This window comes from Daucus carota, chromosome 7 (genome assembly GCF_001625215.2).
Source record: "Daucus carota subsp. sativus chromosome 7, DH1 v3.0, whole genome shotgun sequence".
Taxonomy (NCBI): domain Eukaryota; kingdom Viridiplantae; phylum Streptophyta; class Magnoliopsida; order Apiales; family Apiaceae; genus Daucus; species Daucus carota.
In genome coordinates this window covers 35,923,014-35,943,589 of record NC_030387.2, presented here as the reverse complement: position 1 = coordinate 35,943,589, position 20,576 = coordinate 35,923,014, and the positions used below count along the sequence as shown (strand labels likewise).

Here is a 20,576-nt window from a genome sequence, read left to right as displayed (position 1 = left end):
TATACTATAATTAAAATTGAATTGAGGTTACCAAGAGAAGAAAATAGATTCTAACTTGTTCTGTTTTTTAGGCTTAAAAAATTATGTGATTAGAAACACTTAGCACTTAGCTCTGATACAATAGTTTTATTAAAGAAATATTTCGGTTATACATGTTAGTCTTCACTAATAAGAAGGTCTGCAATTCTCAAATCAATTCTTATTAGTCAGTCTTCACTAATAAGAATTGATTAGTAATACTTAATGTTAATTACTTAATTCATAAAATTAGTAGCTTAAATAATCATATTAAGCTGCTTGACATTGGTGCTGAATCAATGCCTGATTCATCATAAATCAACTTGGAGTTTGAACATGCCAGAGGGATACCAGTTAAATATTCGCTTTAATATCTGTCAGTTATTAATTGCTAAGCATCTTTTCAATACTAAATCTGAGTTTATTAGCTAAGATAAAGAGTACTTTTCCACGGCATTTGTTTCTACTTTGGGAGCTTAATCATGATTCAACTTAGTGTTATAAAATCTGTCAATTAGGCTTTTGGATTACTGATCTAGATTAACATCAAGATGTGTTATAAAATCATATGTCTCAGCCTGGTTGTGTACTAAGTACTCTACACTAAGATGATTAATATGCACTAAGTACTCTACGTACTCTACACACTACACACTAAGATCAGTACTCTACGTACTCTACAAACTGAGATTAGTAATATGCATTAACATGAGTAATATGCACTAAATCAACATCTTATTCATCAACAACATATTCATATTCATTAATTAAACAAATCAGCAACATATTCATCAACATATTATTCAATAAATCAACATATTCAGACAAGTAAATGCTTGAAATCACAAATAATTAAAAAAACAGTGATAAAACCCTAATTTAACATACCTCCTCTAGTTCTAGCCATATTTTAGTAGCTTTCAGAGTGAAATAAGCTAATTAACAGCTGTTATGAAAGAACATTAGTAGATTGAAGTCAGTTTTCACAATAATATACAACAAAACCCTTAAAATTCAAAAAAACCGACATACACTAAAAATACCAGTTGATTAAGATGATTAACTAACTATAAATACTACTAAACTACAGAAAAGTACCTATTCGAACAAATGTTGAAGTGATTTTGCTTGGTGCTTGAGCTGCGGTTGCGAGATCCAAAAATCGCCTCGAATTTTTTCGTAGAAGCTGTAATATACCTAATTAGAACAAAAAAGAGGGGAAAAGTCGAAGAAACCGCCATTAGAGACGTACCTGAAGCTCGGTGCAGCAGCGCGATGATGAACAGTGGAGTAGTGGAGGTGATGGACCGTTGTGCGCGAAACGTGTGTATCGTGTGTATCGTATCGGCGTGTATCGTTTTTAACTGTGCAAGCGGGTTTTGTATAAGCGGGCTGGATCATTTTAGTGGGCTGGGAGTGTTAAAAAGTGGGCTGGGCCTGTGGTTTCTAGTTTCTATTTTAATTTGGTTTCTATTGGAGTATTACTCTCTATATATATATATATATATATATATATATATATATATATATATATATATATATATAGGCAAGTGCTCAAATGAGAACCCCAATTAATATGAGATATGAGATCTAATATCAGCCACACATTTTCCCCCCCAAATTAAATCAGAACCTCACAATTATAACCCACCCATACACACAAACAGCCTACTGCTCTCTCTCTCTTGGTCGTCAACTGGGGTTGTCTCCCAACACCACCTCCGGCCGCCATCACTTTCCCCAGCCGCCATCATCCTTGCCCACAGCCCAGCCCCCTACGTCCTTCTTCCCCGCTCCTTTATCTCTCATCCTCCAATCGCTTCACACCGTCGTCAAACTAGAGCATTCGGTGTTGTCGATCACAAGGCCTCCGAGTCTGTACCACATTCTCAAAGTGAGCAAAGATGCGTCGACGATGGAGGTTAAGTCGGCGAGAGGGCTTTACGATCTCTCGCGGCGTTTCAGAACGACGATTGTTTAACTATATAGTGGTGTATAGTAATCAGATTAGTGGTGGTAGTTAAGTGCTGATAGTTTGGTGCTAAAGGAAAAGCCACACATGTGTAGATGGCAGTGATGGTTAGATGGTGGTGGTGATGATACGATGGTGGTGATTTTATTTTGTTGTAATGCTTTATTTTTAGATCTGGTGATTTGTTTTTATAATGTTGGTGGTCGGAGTTGATGAACGGAGCTGGTGATCGGATCTAGTGAGCATGAATACCGGCTGGGTGTAGTGATTTTCATTTTCTGGTGGTGATTTTTTTTTTCCCGGTGGTGATTTTTGGTTTTCCAGTGATAATTTTCGGTTTGACGGTGGTGATTTTATGTTTGCCGGTGGTGATTTCCTGGTGGTCGCCGGAGGTAGTGGTGGCCGGAAATAATGGTCAGCGGTGGGGTGAGGTGGTAGGTGGTGATAAAATATTTAAATATTAAAATTAATGTGTGGTGAGAGATTGATGTAAGGTATAAAATGAATGGTTATGATTAGATCTCATATCTCACTAAAAGAGTGGTTCTCACTAGAGCATGACTCTATATATATATATATAGGGTCTTACTCTGGTACAAACCTTCTTAGGGTACAAACTACAAACTAAAATAAAAAATCTCTAAATCGAATCGAAATATAGCACATATGTTATGCAAATTGATCGTTGGGATATGAATAAAAATTCAGTGAAGTCGGATTTTGAAAAAAGTTTACCAATTAACGGGAAAAATTAATTTAAAAACGGAGGGGATTAGGTGGGAGTGTGTGTGTGAGGGTGTATTTGAGTTGTGTGTGGTTGCCCCTGCGGGGCCGTTAGATTAAATGCATCCAATGGCTGAGATTAAGGTTTGTAGTTTGTACACTAACTGTTACATATTTGATGATGTCACAGGTATCTAACTTGTTTAGTGTGCAGAAGCAAATATCAGAGTTTAGCTGGAAATCAGAGTTTAACGACTGACAGCTGGATCAGAGTTTAAGCGATGATCAGAGTTTGCAAGCGGCTGATTTTCAGGAGCATATCTGACTAAATAAGGAAGATAAAGATCAAGAGAGATTGTGCAGATCAGGACAGCAGAAGGATAGCTACTGATTAGATTATTTTAGGAAGCAGATAATTATAAATCAATCAGTAGATATAATGTAACTGTGTATATAAACACAGCTTAGGGTTTACTCTAGATGAGTTATCAATTGAATATCATTCGTGTAACCTAGCAGCTCTTAGTGAAAAGATATAAATCACTAAGAGATTATTTGTAAACTACTGAGATTTGTGAATAAGAGTTTATTGAGTTATTCTCTTATACTTGTGTTTGTCTTGGATTGTGTTCACTATATTATTATATATAGTGAGTTTATTCGGCCTAACAAGTGGTATCAGAGCCAGCTCTGTTGATATACCTACAGTGAGATCTTAATCACACAATCATGTCTGAGAAATCACAAAACAGTAGATATGAGTCTCTTAGGGTTCCGGTCCTCAGGGCATCTGAATATTCTGTCTGGAAAGTAAGAATGATCATGTTTTTGGAATCTACAGATCCAGAATATCTGGATAGAATTTATGATGGTCCACACATGCCAACAAAGCTCTCTGTTGCTGTGGGAGATGAACCCCAGAAGATGATTCCTAAAGAAAAGAAGGACTATACTCCAGAGGACATCTCATCTATCAGTAAAGATGCAAAGGTGAAGCATCTGTTGCATAGTGCTCTGGACAATGCTATGTCCAATAGAGTAATTGGATGCAAAACTGCAAAGGAGATATGGGATGCTTTGGAAGTCAGATGTCAAGGAACCAAAGCCATCAAAAAGAACAGAAGAACCATACTTACTCAAGAGTATGAACACTTTGATTCAAAATCTGGTGAATCACTGACTGATCTTTATGATAGGTTTGTCAAGCTGCTGAATGACTTGTCTCTTGTGGACAAAGAATATGATTTGGAAGATTCAAATCTCAAATTTCTGCTTGCTCTTCCTGAAAAGTGGGATTTGAAAGTAACCACTATAAGAGACAATCATGATCTTGAAGAGATGTCTCTGGATGAAATTTTTGGAAGGTTGAAAACTCATGAACTTGAAATGGAACAAAGGAGCAAACGACATGGTGGGAAACCCAAACCAGTTGCTCTAAAAGTTCAAGAAGAATCAACTGTGAAAAGCAAGGGAAAAACTCATGTCAAAAAGTCTGATACTGAGTCATCAAACTCTGATGTTGACTCAGACTCTGATATGCCTTCAGACTCTGATGACAGTGATACTGAGATGATGCAGCTGGCAGCACTGATGGTAAAAAGCTTCAAGAAGATGGCTTACAAGAACTTCAACAAAGGGAAGAAGTTCTCAACCAAAGACAGAAACTCTGACAGAAAGGTCTTCAAAAAGAATGTAGGCAAAGAAGAAAAATCTGGAAAATCTGATAAGTCTAAGTACACCTGCTTCAATTATGGAGAGAAAGGCCACTTTGCAACTGAGTGCAAGAAAGCTAAGAAAGAAAAGGAACAGGCCTTTATCACAAAGAAAGGAAGCTGGGCAGACACATCAGAATCAGAGGATGAAGTCAACTATGCCTTGATGGCAAACATGGACAACAGCACTGAGACTGTTGAAACTAAGGTACCTCATTCCACTCTTGCTTTTGATACTGAAGATATAACTGAGTTGAGATTGTTTCTTAAAACTCTGCATGTTAGTTATAGAGATCAGACTTTAGAAAATGAAAGACTAAAATCTGAGAACTTAGATGTCAAGAAAAGGAATGATTATCTTGAAAAGGAACTAGTTCTGATGCTAGAAGTTCAGAAGGAAAGAGATGACTCTATCTTTATTAAAAATGAACTCTTAAAGAAAAATGCTTTTCTTGAAACAGAACTTGTTAAGGAAAGAGAGATAATCAGAACTTGGACTAACTCAGGAAAGACCACTCAGAATATCTTAGAAAGTGGAAACTGGAAGAAAGGGTTAGGTTACTCTGATAAAAATGAAGCTGAGTCTTATAAACAAGAAACCATTAAAATTGAAAAACCTAAGGTAGTTCCAGTAAGATTTGTTGCAGAATCAAAGACTCAGGACAAATCAAAGACTGATACACCTAAACATGTTAATATTGGTTTGATGACTCAGAAACAGCTTAAGCATAAACTCAAGGAGGTTAAGAAAGAAAACAGGATTAAGGAACCTAGGAAAAATAGGAATGGAAAGGTTGGAATAAACAAAAGCAACAATTACATGCCTGTTCCAAATGCTCCTAGGAAAACTTGTCATAATTGTGGTAATCCTAATCCCTGTTTTCATTGTGGTAGTTTATGGCATTCCATTTACACTTGTAAGGAATACCATAGTTTATATTATGATTATTATGAATTAAAACCTTCTTTGAGGAAAAAGATTGATTCTCCTAGTTCAGCATCTGTTAAAAAGTCTGTTAGCACAAACTCTGATATAAACTCTGATAAATCTTCCGCTGCTAGTGTTAACAAACTTAACAAGAACAAAGGATCCAAGCAAGTCTGGGTCCTTAAAACTAATCATTAGTTGTGTATGTGATTGCAGGGCAACAGGAAAAACATCCTAGTTCTGGACAGTGGATGCTCAGGACATATGACAGGAAATAAAGCCCTGCTATCAGACTTTGTGGAGAAGGCTGGCCCAAATGTTTCTTATGGAGATGGCAACATAGGGAAAACTTTGGGATATGGCAATATCAATCTTGGAAATGTCATCATTCAATCTGTAGCTCTTGTCTCAGGACTTAAGCACAATCTGCTGAGCATAAGTCAAATCTGTGACAGAGGATATCATGTCAATTTCCTAGAAGAACACTGTGAGGTTATTAGCAAAAGAACTGGAAAAGTTGTTCTGAAAGGATACAGACATGGAAACATCTATGAAGCTAAGCTATCTTTAAACTCTGAAAGCTCTGCAATCTGTCTACTTGGCAGAGCCAGTATTGAAGAAAGCTGGAACTGGCACAAGAAATTATCTCACCTGAACTTCAATAATATAAATGAGCTTGTGAAGAAAGATCTTGTGAAAGGACTTCCAAAATCAGTTTTTACTCCAGATGGACTCTGTGATTCCTGTCAGAAAGCAAAACAGAGGAAGTCTTCCTTCAAAAGTAAAACTGAGTCCTCAATTCTTGAGCCATATCATCTGCTGCATGTTGATCTTTTTGGACCAGTAAATATAATGTCCATTGCAAAGAAGAGATATACTCTGGTCATTGTTGATGAATTTACCAGATATACATGGGTATATTTTCTACACAGCAAGGATGAGACACCATCTTTATTGATTGAGCATGTCAGACAGTTGAACAAAATCTCTAAAGATGCAGTAAAGATCATCAGAAGTGATAATGGCACTGAGTTCAAGAATTTTAAAATGGAGGAGTTCTGTAAAGAAAATGGCATTAAACAGGAATTTTCAGCACCTGGAACACCTCAACAAAATGGTGTTGTAGAAAGGAAGAACAGAACTCTGATTGAAGCTGCTAGAACCATGTTGGAGGAAGCAAAGTTACCAACCTACTTCTGGGCTGAGGCTGTGCAGTCTGCCTGTTTCACACAGAATGCAACTCTGATTAACAAACATGGGAAAACTCCATTTGAAATGGTGAAAGGCAGAAAACCAAATCTCAAATACTTCCATATTTTTGGATGTAAATGTTTTGTTCTGAAAAATCATCCTGAACAGCTAACCAAATTTGATTTAAAAGCTGATGAAGGAATTTTTGTTGGTTATCCTTTATCAACAAAAGCCTTCAGAGTTTACAATCCGAGAACAAGGGTAATCATGGAATCCATTCATGTGTCCTTTGATGATAAGAAAATTACTGGAATGGAAGATTTTGAAGATCATGAGCAACTGAGATTTGAAGATGAAGATGCATTCTCTGATTCCATAAACTCTGACTCTGAGACAATATCAGAGCATGTCACTTCTACTCACCAACCTCAAGCACATGTTGAGGGGGAGCACTTTCAAGATGAAAATCTGGATGAAAATGTTGCAGACTCGGCAGAAAACACAAACTCTGATTCTGACTCCTCAAACTCTGATCACTCTGCATCAGAAAATCAGGAGAACACATCTTCAGGGGGAGCATCAGAAACTCAGAATGCTCATGGAGATAGCATGAATAATGGGGGAGAGGCATCAGAGAACCACAATGATACTGGCATGGATTATGGGGGAGGATCTAGTTCCAGGAATCAACTGCCACATGAAAGAAAATGGACAAAGTCTCATACACCAGATCTGATTATTGGGGATCCAGATGCTGGAGTACAAACCAGAACTGCAACAGCAAATGAGTGTTTATTCCATTCATTTTTATCTCAGACAGAACCAAAGAAAGTGGAAGAAGCTTTAAAGGATGCAGACTGGGTAACAGCAATGCAGGAGGAGTTAAATGAATTTGAGAGAAATAAAGTCTGGACACTTGTACCAAGACCAAAGAACAGATCAATTGTTGGTACTAAGTGGGTTTTCAGGAACAAAACAGACAGTGATGGTGTAATTACAAGAAATAAAGCCAGACTGGTAGCTAAGGGATATTCTCAACAAGAAGGAATTGACTATGATGAGACCTTTGCCCCGGTTGCCAGATTGGAAGCAATCAGAATTTTCTTGGCTTATGCAGCACACAAGAAATTCAAAGTGTTTCAGATGGATGTAAATAGTGCTTTTCTCAATGGGGAGCTGGAGGAAGAGGTATATGTTGAACAACCTCCAGGATTTGTGGACACAAAATTTCCAGATCATGTCTACAGATTGGATAAAGCACTGTATGGACTAAAGCAAGCACCAAGAGCATGGTATGAAACTCTGGCTCAATTTCTTTTGGACAGTGGTTTCAACAGAGGTACAATTGATAAAACTCTATTTTATCTCAACCATGGTAATGATCTGCTATTAGTTCAAGTCTATGTAGATGATATCATTTTTGGGTCTACTAATTCTAAACTCTGTGAGAGATTCTCAAAGCTTATGCAGTCCAGATATCAGATGAGCATGATGGGAGAAATGAGCTATTTTTTGGGACTTCAAGTCAAACAGACTGATGAGGGTATTTTCATTAATCAGTCTAAATATACCAGGAACCTGCTAAAGAAATTTGGCATGCAGGATAGCTCAGCTGCTACCACTCCAATGGCAACTGCCACTAAGTTAGATAAAGACACTGGTTCACCAGTAGAGATTACTAACTATAGAGGTATGATAGGCTCACTACTGTATCTGACTGCTAGTAGACCTGATATCATGTTTGCAACCTGTCTATGTGCAAGATTTCAAGCAGATCCAAGAGAGCCACACCTTGTAGCAGTCAAAAGGATCTTCAAATATCTCAAAGGAACAGTTGAGATGGGACTCTGGTATCCAAGAGAATCAGACTTTACACTGATTGGTTACTCTGATGCAGATTTTGCAGGATGCAAAATAGACAGAAAAAGTACAAGTGGGAGCTGTCAATTTCTAGGAGGAAGATTAGTTTCTTGGTTCAGTAAGAAACAAAAATCTATCTCCACATCCACTGCAGAAGCAGAGTATATTGCTGCAGGAAGCTGCTGTGCTCAGATTTTATGGATGAAGAATCAACTATTGGACTATGGGTTAACTCTGACTCAAATTCCTATTTATTGTGATAACCAAAGTGCTATTGCTATGACAGGAAATCCAGTACAGCATTCCATGACCAAGCATATCAGCATAAGGTATCATTTTATCAGAGAACATGTGATGGAAGGAACAGTAGAGCTTCACTTTGTTCCAACAGATCAGCAGTTGGCAGATATCTTCACCAAACCTCTGGCTGAAGCAACATTTACAAGGCTTGTAAACGAATTAGGGATGATCTCTGGTCCTCTCTAAACTCTGATACATTGCATGATACTATATCTGTTAATATTTGTTATTATGAACATGATCCACAACTGCATCTGTTATTCTCTGATCTAGACTCTGATGATTATACTCTGATTTGATAAACTCTGATATTTAAACTCTGACCCGACAAACTCTGATGACTTGAATTTTTCATGATGAAAGATACTCCTGTGAAGAATATGTTGCACTTAACTGAATTTAGTCATTAGCCTCTCTAAAGTCTGAATTTTGTGATATTACAGCTGTGGAAATCTTTAGCACACAACACATGAGTTAATTTTGTCACCTAGACTGTCTTACTTCTTAAATATTAGATATGTACTCAGAAAAGAATCTGCTTTCCTCCTCTTATGAGCTAAGAGTTAATAAACTTCAGTTATGGATCCTCAAGATATTTCTTCTCGGAAAAGAAAATCAAAAGAAAAACAAAAGAAATAGTCTCAGGTACTCCTTTGAGATCTTAGAAAATTTGTGAAAGGAAAGATCCAAGTGCACTGCTGGTATTAAGCAAATGCATCGAAAATTAAGTTAATTTTTGGGGACTTTTCACATTCTCTGATTACTGGAGAAATACTCTGAGCAAACAAAAGTCTGATAAAGGTTATGACTCACTTACCATGAGAAGTTCCCTTTCAAAAGACAAATGTTGTTCAAAAGAGAAGAAATTGTATACTCTGATCCGTATTGTAAGAAACTCGGCTTATGAGATGATTAAAACAGTTTCTAAATATCTGATTCTTTTTAATATTATTTGAGAAATTTGACAATCTCTGTGACATTAGAATATTCATGTTAACACACACCTCACCCCACTTCTGTGATTAACAATTTTTCGTGGCTTCGAGTAATTTTTGACTAGAGTTCAATAAATATTTGCAAACTCTGAGGAGCAAGTGTCATTTAGACCTTGAATATTTATCTCTCATCATTACAAGATTCTATGATCACTCTTTGATTTGTCATTTTATAAGTCATTTATTTAAACTCTGGTCAATGGTCAGCTTCTGATCGAAGTCCGAGTTAAAATAAATATTTTGGTCAAGATAATATTAGTTTTTATTATCAAACGGTAGAAAAACCATTTGTATTCCTGAGTGGAGAAAAACACGGTAAATAATTGTGTTTTATTGGTAAATGGTGCACAATTGTTCAGATTCACACGCCACTCATTATTACTTCTCCACTACCAAGTTTTTTTTCCGTTCAGAACCTGCCACGTGCCCCACTAACGCAGAAATCAAATTTTCGTATATACACTCGTATATATATCGATTTTGAATTTTTAACTCTTCACTTTTCACACACGATTTTTACTCTCTCTCTCTCAAACCCTCTTCTCATTTTCTCTCAAACATTTTGTCAAACAACATACCTGCATAACCTCAAACTCTCATTTTCTTTTCAGAAATCATGTCGACAACTGCTTTCGAGTTCAATGGAGCAAAGTTTGTCACCAACAACTACTCAGCCATTCTGGACAACGATGAAGCACCCAAGGAGTTTCATCTTATTCAAGATTTCTTGGCTCACAGTGAGCTGATGTATGCTCTGACTCAGCCAGAGCTAATCTCTCCTTCTCAAGTTCTCACCCTCTGGAGATCAGCAAATTACGATGATGGAGGTGAAAATGGTTCTCCATCTCTCACCTGCAATTATGAAGGCCAAGAGTATGCTATCTCACCAGCAACCATTAGGAAGACTCTTCATCTTCCTGAAGAAAAGAAATATGATGCTTCAGTACCCACTCAGACTTTGCGTGACATGATGATCTTTCTTGGGTATTCTGCAAGCACAGACAAAATGGGGGAACTTAAGCGTCCACACCTCTGCAAGGAGTGGAGCTTCTTCTATGACTGCATAACCAGGGCTTTTGGTAACAAATGCAGCAACTTTGATGCCATTCCCATCTTCAGTCAGCAGATTGGGTATTTTCTAATCCACAATCTCAAATTTGATATTGCCACATCTATATTGAGATTTATTGGTGATAGGAGAAAAGAAAATATGAATATTGTCTATTATTCAAGATTTTGTCAGCTCATATTTTCTTACTGCTTCCCTGATGTGCCCCTTCCTGAAAATGGAAATGAACTCCCATTTAAGATCACCAAAAGAGCTTTTACTGATCTGATTAAGAAGGATTGTAAGAAGAATACTGTACCTGTATTTGCTATTCCTGTGACTGTACAGGATAAACTGAAGATAGCTTTACCTGACAAGTATGAAGCCTTATTCTCTGATGAGAATATCCCACAGCCTCCATCTCCTGCTCATGAACCAATAGCAAAATCTGATCCCAAACCAACCTCTGGTTCTTCTCAACAAGGACCAGTTGAAAAATCTTCACCAAAAAGGATACTTAGATCTACCAAATCCCCAACCAAACCCTCCCCTCCTCCCAGAAAAAGAAGATTCCTACAGAAAATTTCAGATTCTGAATCAGAAGAAGACATTCCTCCTCCTCCACCGGCAAAGAGACTGAGAAAGAAAATAAAGCCAACCTCTATTACTGATCTGACTGTGGAACCACCACAATCAGAGGATCCTGAACAAGCTTTGATTCCATTCTCTGATCAATCTGCAGAGCCACTATTGATTGAGCCTATTTCTGCAATGCCACTTGATACTGCTGCAGCTGACAAACAACTGTCAGAGTCCACCTCTGATCACAATGATCAGCCTGAAGGAACAAAGTCTGTTAAAGAGAAAGTTGCAGCTGATACTGATATATCAGAAAAACCCTCTGATGCTCCTAGTAAATCAGAGGATGCACAAATAGAAATGGTCCTCCAGTTAATCCAAGATTCTATGGTTCAACCTGATGATATTGTTGCAGCTCCTGCTCAGGAGATTCCCATGGCAGAAAACTCTGAGGCAGCTACTGAAGCTCTAGAGTCACATACTCTGAGTATTTTTCTTGCAGACATTGATGATGATGAAGGCACAGAAGTCACATCAACCCCCATTCAAGCTCCTGGTCTACACTCAATAATCTCTGAGCCAGTCAGAGAAACTACACCAGAAAGGGCTGATTCCCCAGTTAAGGCACTATCACCAGTCAGGGAATCCACTCCTTTTATAGCTCCTGCAGTTCCAAGTTCTCCAATTCCATTCTCTGAGCCTGTCAGAAGGAATATTTGCCACTTGTCTTATAATAACAGGATGTGCAGAATCACATCACCTTCTGTTGAAGACAGACTTACCTCTATTGAAGCAACTCAGGCTTCAATGAATTATACTCTGGCAGATTTGAGTGCTTCTGTGGCACAGCTGGTACAGGTTCTCACCTCTGCTGATGTCAAAAAGGGGGAGAAAACATCCAAAGACAAATGCAAACCTGATCAGCAAATAAAAAGGAAAAAGCCAGATGATGATAAGGAAGAAAAAGGGGAGATGAACAAACAGCAAAAGCTGCTGCAGATTAAAGAAACAAAGAAGAACAGTAGAGAAGCAGCAAGCTCTGAGATACCACCCAGAGAATCTCAAAAACACAAATCTATGGAATTGACTGTTGTAACTCAAGCTCAGAGTATAAGTAAAGCAGTCAGAGATTCAGATGCTATATCTAAAGAGATAGATCTTGTGAACTCTGAAGTGGAAAAGAAGAAAGAAAAATTGGTTGCTGAAGCTGAAAAGCTGATTGAAGCTGGAGACCCTGAGTCTCAGAAATTTTGTCAAACTCTGAAGTTCAGAGGCAAAGAAACCACTCTCTTCTATAAATCTCCTTCCTTGCAAGCAATTGATGAAGCCATGGCAAGGAAAATCTTTGAAAAAGAAAATCCAGGAGTAGATATTGAGGCCATCAGACTTGAAGAAGAAAGATTGGCTGCTGAGAAGAAGAAGATCAGCAAAACAAAATCTGATGAGCAAAGACAGATTACTGATTCCTCTCAGAAACAGAAGATTCCAAAGCAAAAGGGAATAGTAATAAGTGAGGTGAATTACACTGACATCAATAGACCAAGAACCAGATCTCAAACTCAAACTCTGCCTGAGTCTGACTCAAAAGACAAAGGTAAGAAACCAGTTGATATAGTTCCTTCAGTTTCTACTATGCCAAAGAAATCAGTAATTACATTAGCACCAGAGAATCCTACAAAGAGGATGGTCAAACTGAGCAAGAGTGTGCATGTAATGGCAAATGTATCTGAGCAACCAGAAGAAAAGGAAGTTGGACTGGTCAGAAGAAGAAAAGGTGAATCCAAATCAATTCCTGAGATAACTTTAACCTCTGACAATGCTCAAGTTAAAGCTCCAATAACTGAAGAAAAGATTGAAGATACTAAAGCTTCTTGGTTGAAGTTAAACTCTGAAGAGACTCAAGATGATCAGAAGAAAAAGAGTTTATATGGGAGTCTTGGTACAAATTTATACAAGGAAAGCCCAATGCTCACCAGAGTAAGAACTCATGGCACCAGAGGGAAAGAAGCTTATGACACAACTGGTCTTGGTCACAGAAAAGAAAAGATTCAAACAGGCTCAGCAACTACTTTCAGAGATCCTTATCCTCTGACTGAAAAAGTAGGAGAAGCTGTTACACAGAAGGATCTTGACAAAGTTGAGTCAGTACAGATTCTGATGGACACTCATGATGGGCCAGAAGATAAAGAAAAGATTGCTATATTTCTAGAATCTGGCAGAGTGTATAGAATATCAGAAGCTGATTTATTGCTGAAATCTCTGAGAGAGCTGGAACATTTTCACTATATGTTGGAGATCAAGAATGAAGCAACTCAGAGGTGGTCAGATCTGATGAAGAAAACAATTAGTGAAAAGAGAAGATTACATGGAATAAAGTCTGATGATGAATATATTCCACAAATAGCTCAAGATGATGGTTCTGAAATTAGCATGGAAAAGAATAGTTCTGTGATGGAGACTATTGCAAACACCAGAATCTTGGGTTATAATAATGAAGCAGACAGGCCTAGAGTCATTCAGCTTGGAGAAGCAATGAAGAGAAGCAAGGCTAATGCCTTGAGATCAGCTATATACCAGACAGGAGATGAAGATGAAGAGTTAAAGACTGTCAAAGCTCAAATGATACAAACTCTGAAACAAATTGAAGAAGATCTGATTACCAAGTTTGTTAAGGAGAGCTATGGATATAGACTGATTGGATAATTAGTTCTGCTATGTTCTGTAAGTTGTAATTAGTTCTGCCTACTCTGTAAGTGTTAATTTATTTATGCAGATTAGTTACTTCATGCATTTGTCCTTGATTGTTTTTGACATCATCAGTAAATATATAGAACTTGTTCATTCTGTCTAATGCACAAGTTGGGGGAGATTGTTACATATTTGATGATGTCACAGGTATCTAACTTGTTTAGTGTGCAGAAGCAAATATCAGAGTTTAGCTGGAAATCAGAGTTTAACGACTGACAGCTGGATCAGAGTTTAAGCGATGATCAGAGTTTGCAAGCGGCTGATTTTCAGGAGCATATCTGACTAAATAAGGAAGATAAAGATCAAGAGAGATTGTGCAGATCAGGACAGCAGAAGGATAGCTACTGATTAGATTATTTTAGGAAGCAGATAATTATAAATCAATCAGTAGATATAATGTAACTGTGTATATAAACACAGCTTAGGGTTTACTCTAGATGAGTTATCAATTGAATATCATTCGTGTAACCTAGCAGCTCTTAGTGAAAAGATATAAATCACTAAGAGATTATTTGTAAACTACTGAGATTTGTGAATAAGAGTTTATTGAGTTATTCTCTTATACTTGTGTTTGTCTTGGATTGTGTTCACTATATTATTATATATAGTGAGTTTATTCGGCCTAACACTAACTTAGTTTGTATTTGAGCACTTCCCGATATATATATAGGGTCCTACTCTTGTACAAACCATCTTAGCGTACAAACTACAAACTAAAATTAAAAACTCTCTAAATCAAATCGAAATATAGCACATATGGTATGGAAATTGATCGTTGCGAGATGAACAAAAATACAGTGAAGTCGGATTTCAAAAAAAATTCACAAAACTAAGTTAGTGTACAAACTACAAACTCAATATAAGCCCTTGGATGATTCTAATCCAATGGCCCCGCAGGGGCAACCACACACCAGTTAATATACACCCTGTCACACATGATCCGCAGATTCCCCTCCGTTTTTAATTTGAATTTTCCCGTTAATCGGTGAATTTTTTTTGAAATCCGACTTCACTGTATTTTTGTTCATCTCGCAACGATCAATTTCCATACCATATGTGCTATATTTCGATTTGATTTAGAGAGTTTTTAATTTTAGTTTGTAGTTTGTACGCTAAGATGGTTTGTACAAGAGTAGGACCCTATATATATATATATATATATATATATATATATATATATATATATAGGGCATTGCTCAAAACAGAACACCCTTAAAAGAAGAACAAAGAAGAACACTTTGGAATCGAACATAGAATCTCATCTAAAACTTGAATTAAATTCTAACTTTAAGCTAATTAACCATTTATAATGAATAATAATAGTATCTAGCATGTTTTACAACAATAATAGATTATAAATACCATGATTCTATGTGATATTAATCATGTAAAGAATATATACATGATTCTATTCTGGATTCTGTTTTGGATTCTGTTCTGGATTCTATAATATTTCATAGTAATAATTTGGATAGATTTGGATGTTAAATTTCATATATTAAGTTTAGTTAGTGCTTAACTATGTAATTATAATCATGACAAATCATTTTTTATGAAAGAAAAAGTGTCATGCTAGTGTTCTGTGTTGTTCTTTTTTTAAAGTGTTCTGTGTGGAGTGCAACCCTATATATATATATATATATATATATATATATATATATATATATATATATTATTTATAATTATGTTATATATATTTGTTAAATCTCTTCAAATAATAGTTAAATATTATATAATCAATCTCGCATTACTATTATATCAAATTTGTATGAAATGATTATATTATTATAATATGTCTCTTTGTAGTTAGTACTCATATTTATTATCATATTTACACTTTTGTTTGTGTTTTTTAGTGGTTGTTGTAGTTTTAAAATGATAAATATCATATAAATTCATTACAAGAAAAGATTTTAATTATTGTATATTTAAATTTTATTTCGAACTTCAACCAAAAAATTTTATTCTTAAGCGCACAAACCGCACCGCACCGCACCGCATTTTTGTGGTGCGGTTTACGCGGTTTTTATGCTAGCGTGGTGCGGTTGCGGTTTGAGTTTTCAACCAAACCGCATACGCGGTTTGGTTCGCGGTTTTAACAAAAAACCGCACCGCCCGCACCGCGATCACCCCTAGTAATCACCTTTCCTTTCCTGGCCTAAGAGTTTGTCGTTGTTATTTTTGTTGGAAAAATAAATTGCTTAATTTCAAAATTATTTTTGATTCAGTTCATCAAACAAATAAATAAATATGTATATTATAATTAATTTTAAAAATTACATATTATTAAATTTATATATTTAGTTTCTTGCTGATGTGCCTCTTGTACGCTTTGCATGTGAAGTAAGGAGGCGCTTCAGGGAATTCAGTTAAAGAATGATGAAAGATAGAAAGAGCTACGTTGTATTGTAAAATTTTCGCAACAAGATGGTTTTGTTGAAGGTATGTGGTGGGTTGTTAGGTGCAGTGTATATCTAGTTGTGGGTTTGAGATGTAAACATGTGAGATCATCACAGGTCGATCAAAAATGCTAGCAAATTGGTATATAATAGTTATTTAGGGCAAACCCAGCAGTGATCCAAAGATCCAAATTTGGGGCAGATTACCCCAAATTCTGCTACTGCAGTGATCCAAATCCTGCCCCAAATTTGGATCAGTGAATAGTACTGATCCAAATTTGGATCACCACTGTTCACTGATCCAAATTTGGATCACTTGGTTTAATAATATAATAATGATTTTGTTATTTGTATAATTTCAATTTATTGAATTTAAAATTGATTTGTGCTATTTTAATTATCTAATTAATATAATATGTAATTAATAATTAATAACATTATATTTAGAATATATCTTATAATAATATGGAAAAAAATATTTCATTAAAATTTAAATAAAAGTACATTAAATCCATAAAATAAAATTGACAATTATAATATAAATAGTTACAAATTATTAAATATTAAACTTAAGAATAAATAGTTTAATATAATATTCATGTAATATAATATGAAAATAATAATTTGGATCAAAATTTGGATCACACTGCTGGAATGGATCAGAAATTTAGATCAGGATTTAGATCAGTTGGTGATCTAAATTTGGATTTTTGGATCACCACTGCTGGAGATGGCCTTACTCAAGGTCTAAATACTCTAACCGATATGAGATGTTACAGTATGTCTATCTCCCAGAAACTTATCTCTATTGAGTTTAAGAGGAGTATGTTAGATTGAGATTTTAAAGCATTTTTCTTCATTCATGGAATCTGAGGAAATTGGGATTGTTTGAAATCCATTAAATTTTTGGGATATTCAATTGGGATTTTAAATTATACTTTAAAATCCAATGATATTCAATTAGGATTGTTTAAAACCCATTAAAATCTGATGGTATTCAAATGCTGATGGAGATTTTTGAATTTTATAAAATGATGAATTTTGTGGTATTCTTCGGTGTATTTTAAATTTTTTGAAATCACACCAAAATCCATGAGATTTTGAAATATTTTGTTTAAATCCTATCAAGTATCAACTCTGCGACAATTTATCAAAAATCCGCATCAAAATGACATACAATGCATTAAAATTGATAGACAAAAAACAATCTATTAAAATCCCAATAGAATACATGCCGTAAGCTTTCCAACCTCCAACAATCACATATAACTTGATATCTCTATATATAAGATGCATATATACATTAAAGAGATCCAAAATTGTGAACATCGAGAATAACTCACAATTCTTTCATTCTCAAAAAAAAAAAACTCACAGTTCTTTTATTCGCAACACAAAATCATCTCACTTTGACGACAAATCATAATCCTACGCGCATCAGTTCATCTTAAATTAAATATGAATACCAAATCTTATGATGGATTATCAATATTCAAAAATGAGAGAAATTAAGTATATATATTTTATGAGAATTTTCTTTAAACATGAGGAATGAATCACACATTAATTTATAGTATACAGGTTTAAATAAAATGATCGAACCAAAGTATACCAAAAATAATAAGGATACTTTCAAAAGTACTCTAATTGTAACATTTTTCCCCCATAAATACGATGTAATCATGAGCAGATGTAATCATCCGAAAAACAATTGTCTTCAACCAACATTACAATTGAGTATGTAATTTTGATCGTATTTTTATAAATAAATTTGAAAAATAAATATTTTTATGAATTTTCCAAGGTGGCTTTAGTTTCATTTATGACCAATTTGTAAACTTGAATTTTATCTTTGATCAGATGACATGTTTGAATACATAAAAACGACTGGATTTGTATTTTATTTGAAATCTAAGATATTCAAAATCTAGTGTAAAATTATAAATTCAAAATGATATCTTAAATTTGAAATTCAAAGTTTGAAATAGAATACATGTTACGAATTGCGCGATCACTAACTTTCTAAAGAAAAGGCGTTAATCAATAATGGGCTTTGTGAGGATTCCAGGCGTGAACGTGATTCGGCCCAAGACCTGAACGCAAACCAACGAGATCAACGGATCAGTGTGCCTAATCCATAAGAAAACAAATTCGGATAATTTGCAGACCAACATGAATTCAACATTTCTTTGCATATTTTGTCAGAAATGTAAAGCAATTTAAAAGTAAACCACAACTTAGCAAAAAAGTTAAAAGTAACCTATAACTTAGCATTAAAAAAAAAAAAGCAATAGGTCACAACACATCGACACATATTTAACAAAAAAAAAAAAGTTGAACGCGAAGTCTTACGAATTACGATAAAATGATTTTCCGCTGAAAAATATCATAATAAAGTCTAATATTTTTCTGTTACTAATATAGGAGAGACCCGGACTCTAAAAAAAACCTACAACATAGTTTTAACATCACCGCACGAGTATGTTGAATTATCACCTAATAATCCCGTTCAACACCTTACAGCTGAGAGTGAAAAACGAGCAAATCATGTGTTACAAAGGGAACCTAAGGTCCACTGTAGTCGACTGAGCAAATATTTGTCCATTCAAATTATTTGACAGAAGAGAGAAAACAAACAATCACAATATATGTGAGGCTGTTTTTTCCTCAGAGAAAAACCTCGGTGTTATCATTTTAATCGAAATTAAAACCTCACACACAAATTCAGACTCTTATCGTATATAGTCAAATAAAGAAACCTGGGTCATCTAATTTCTGCCCAAGGTGGTTGATTCTCGTCAGTGTTAACGAATACTCCCACGGTCCCACCCAATTGTTTACATTTGTTTGGGTACGATGGTTAACAAATATGTATAAAATAGTGGAAAAGAGGAAGAAAAGTGAGTGAAGTGGTGGGACCTATTAATTTTTAATAGTATGAGAGAGAGATAATTGAGTAAAAATAGTGTGAAAAAGAAGAAAAAGTGATAAAATAGTAGGACCCATTAACTATTTTGAGAAAGTTAATTGGATGGAGCGTCTAAAAAACAAATTGTAAAAAATCTGGTCGGACGGAAGGAGTATCGTTCACAAGTAGTTAGGTGGATTTTAATTACTCCTTGCATTAGCTGTCTGCTGGACAATCACATGACAACATCCAGCAGCAGAGCTTGAAAGTAGGGCTGTAAAAAATGTCCGAAAAATCCGATATCCGTCCGAAAAATTCGCATTCGTATCCGAGATAAAGCGGATATTATCCGTATCCGAGACAAAACGAATATTATCCGCATCCGAATCCGACAATTCCGGATACGGATACGGATATAGGCCTATTCGTATCCGATAATATCCGAATCCGAAATTAAATATATATGATATTAAATATTAAATATTATTATTATTATTATTATTCAATAGCTATATAATGTGTGTATTTATATATCTATACAAAAAATAATATATTTATATAAATTTTGTATAATTTTAAAATATTATAGACATATATCATAATTTTATTTGAGTTTAATATTTTAAAGATAACAAATTTATATTGAAAGATAAATAAGAATTAATTTTTGAATTAATATAAACCTTTTTTAATGATTTTAATTTTTTTACTCAGTTTTTAAAAACTAATTTATAATTTGTACTATTTTTTTATGATTTTTTAGAAATTTTAATAGAAAAATAAAAATTCTGATTAAATAACAGATTCGGATCCGGATATTATCCGAATCCGGATAGTATCCGTCGGATCCGGATTCGGATATCATCATTTAAAAAATTTCGGATTCGGATCCGGATACGGATATTGATTTTCGGATTCGGATTCGGATCCGGATACAGGCAGATCCGTATTCGAATTATCCGTTTGACAGCCCTACTTGAAAGTGACATTCGCCTCTGCTAAATTGTCCACGTACAGTAAATCTCTTGAGTTCGGTAAAAATAGTTAAAAGGGTAGTTTGGGTATTGCGAATTTGCGTCTGTTCACTTAGATGTCAAGGACGTGCAATGGACCTACACGCGTGTATATGCTTTTATGATACGTTGTTGGGCCTGTTCTTGTTAAGGAAAATTTGCAGCTCATATCCTCGTATCAA

At 35.2% G+C, this 20,576-nt stretch overlaps 1 protein-coding gene across 1 annotated transcript; it reads left to right on the top strand.

The window, feature by feature from the left end:
* Positions 1-10,315: 10,315 nt before the first annotated feature.
* LOC135148005 (flocculation protein FLO11-like) lies at positions 10,316-15,942 on the top strand. Its single transcript, XM_064082106.1, has 4 exons — positions 10,316-10,642; positions 11,096-12,184; positions 12,800-13,303; positions 15,931-15,942. Exons 1-4 carry the CDS (start codon positions 10,316-10,318, stop codon positions 15,940-15,942), a joined length of 1,932 nt encoding a protein of 643 aa, XP_063938176.1.
* Positions 15,943-20,576: the final 4,634 nt, after the last annotated feature.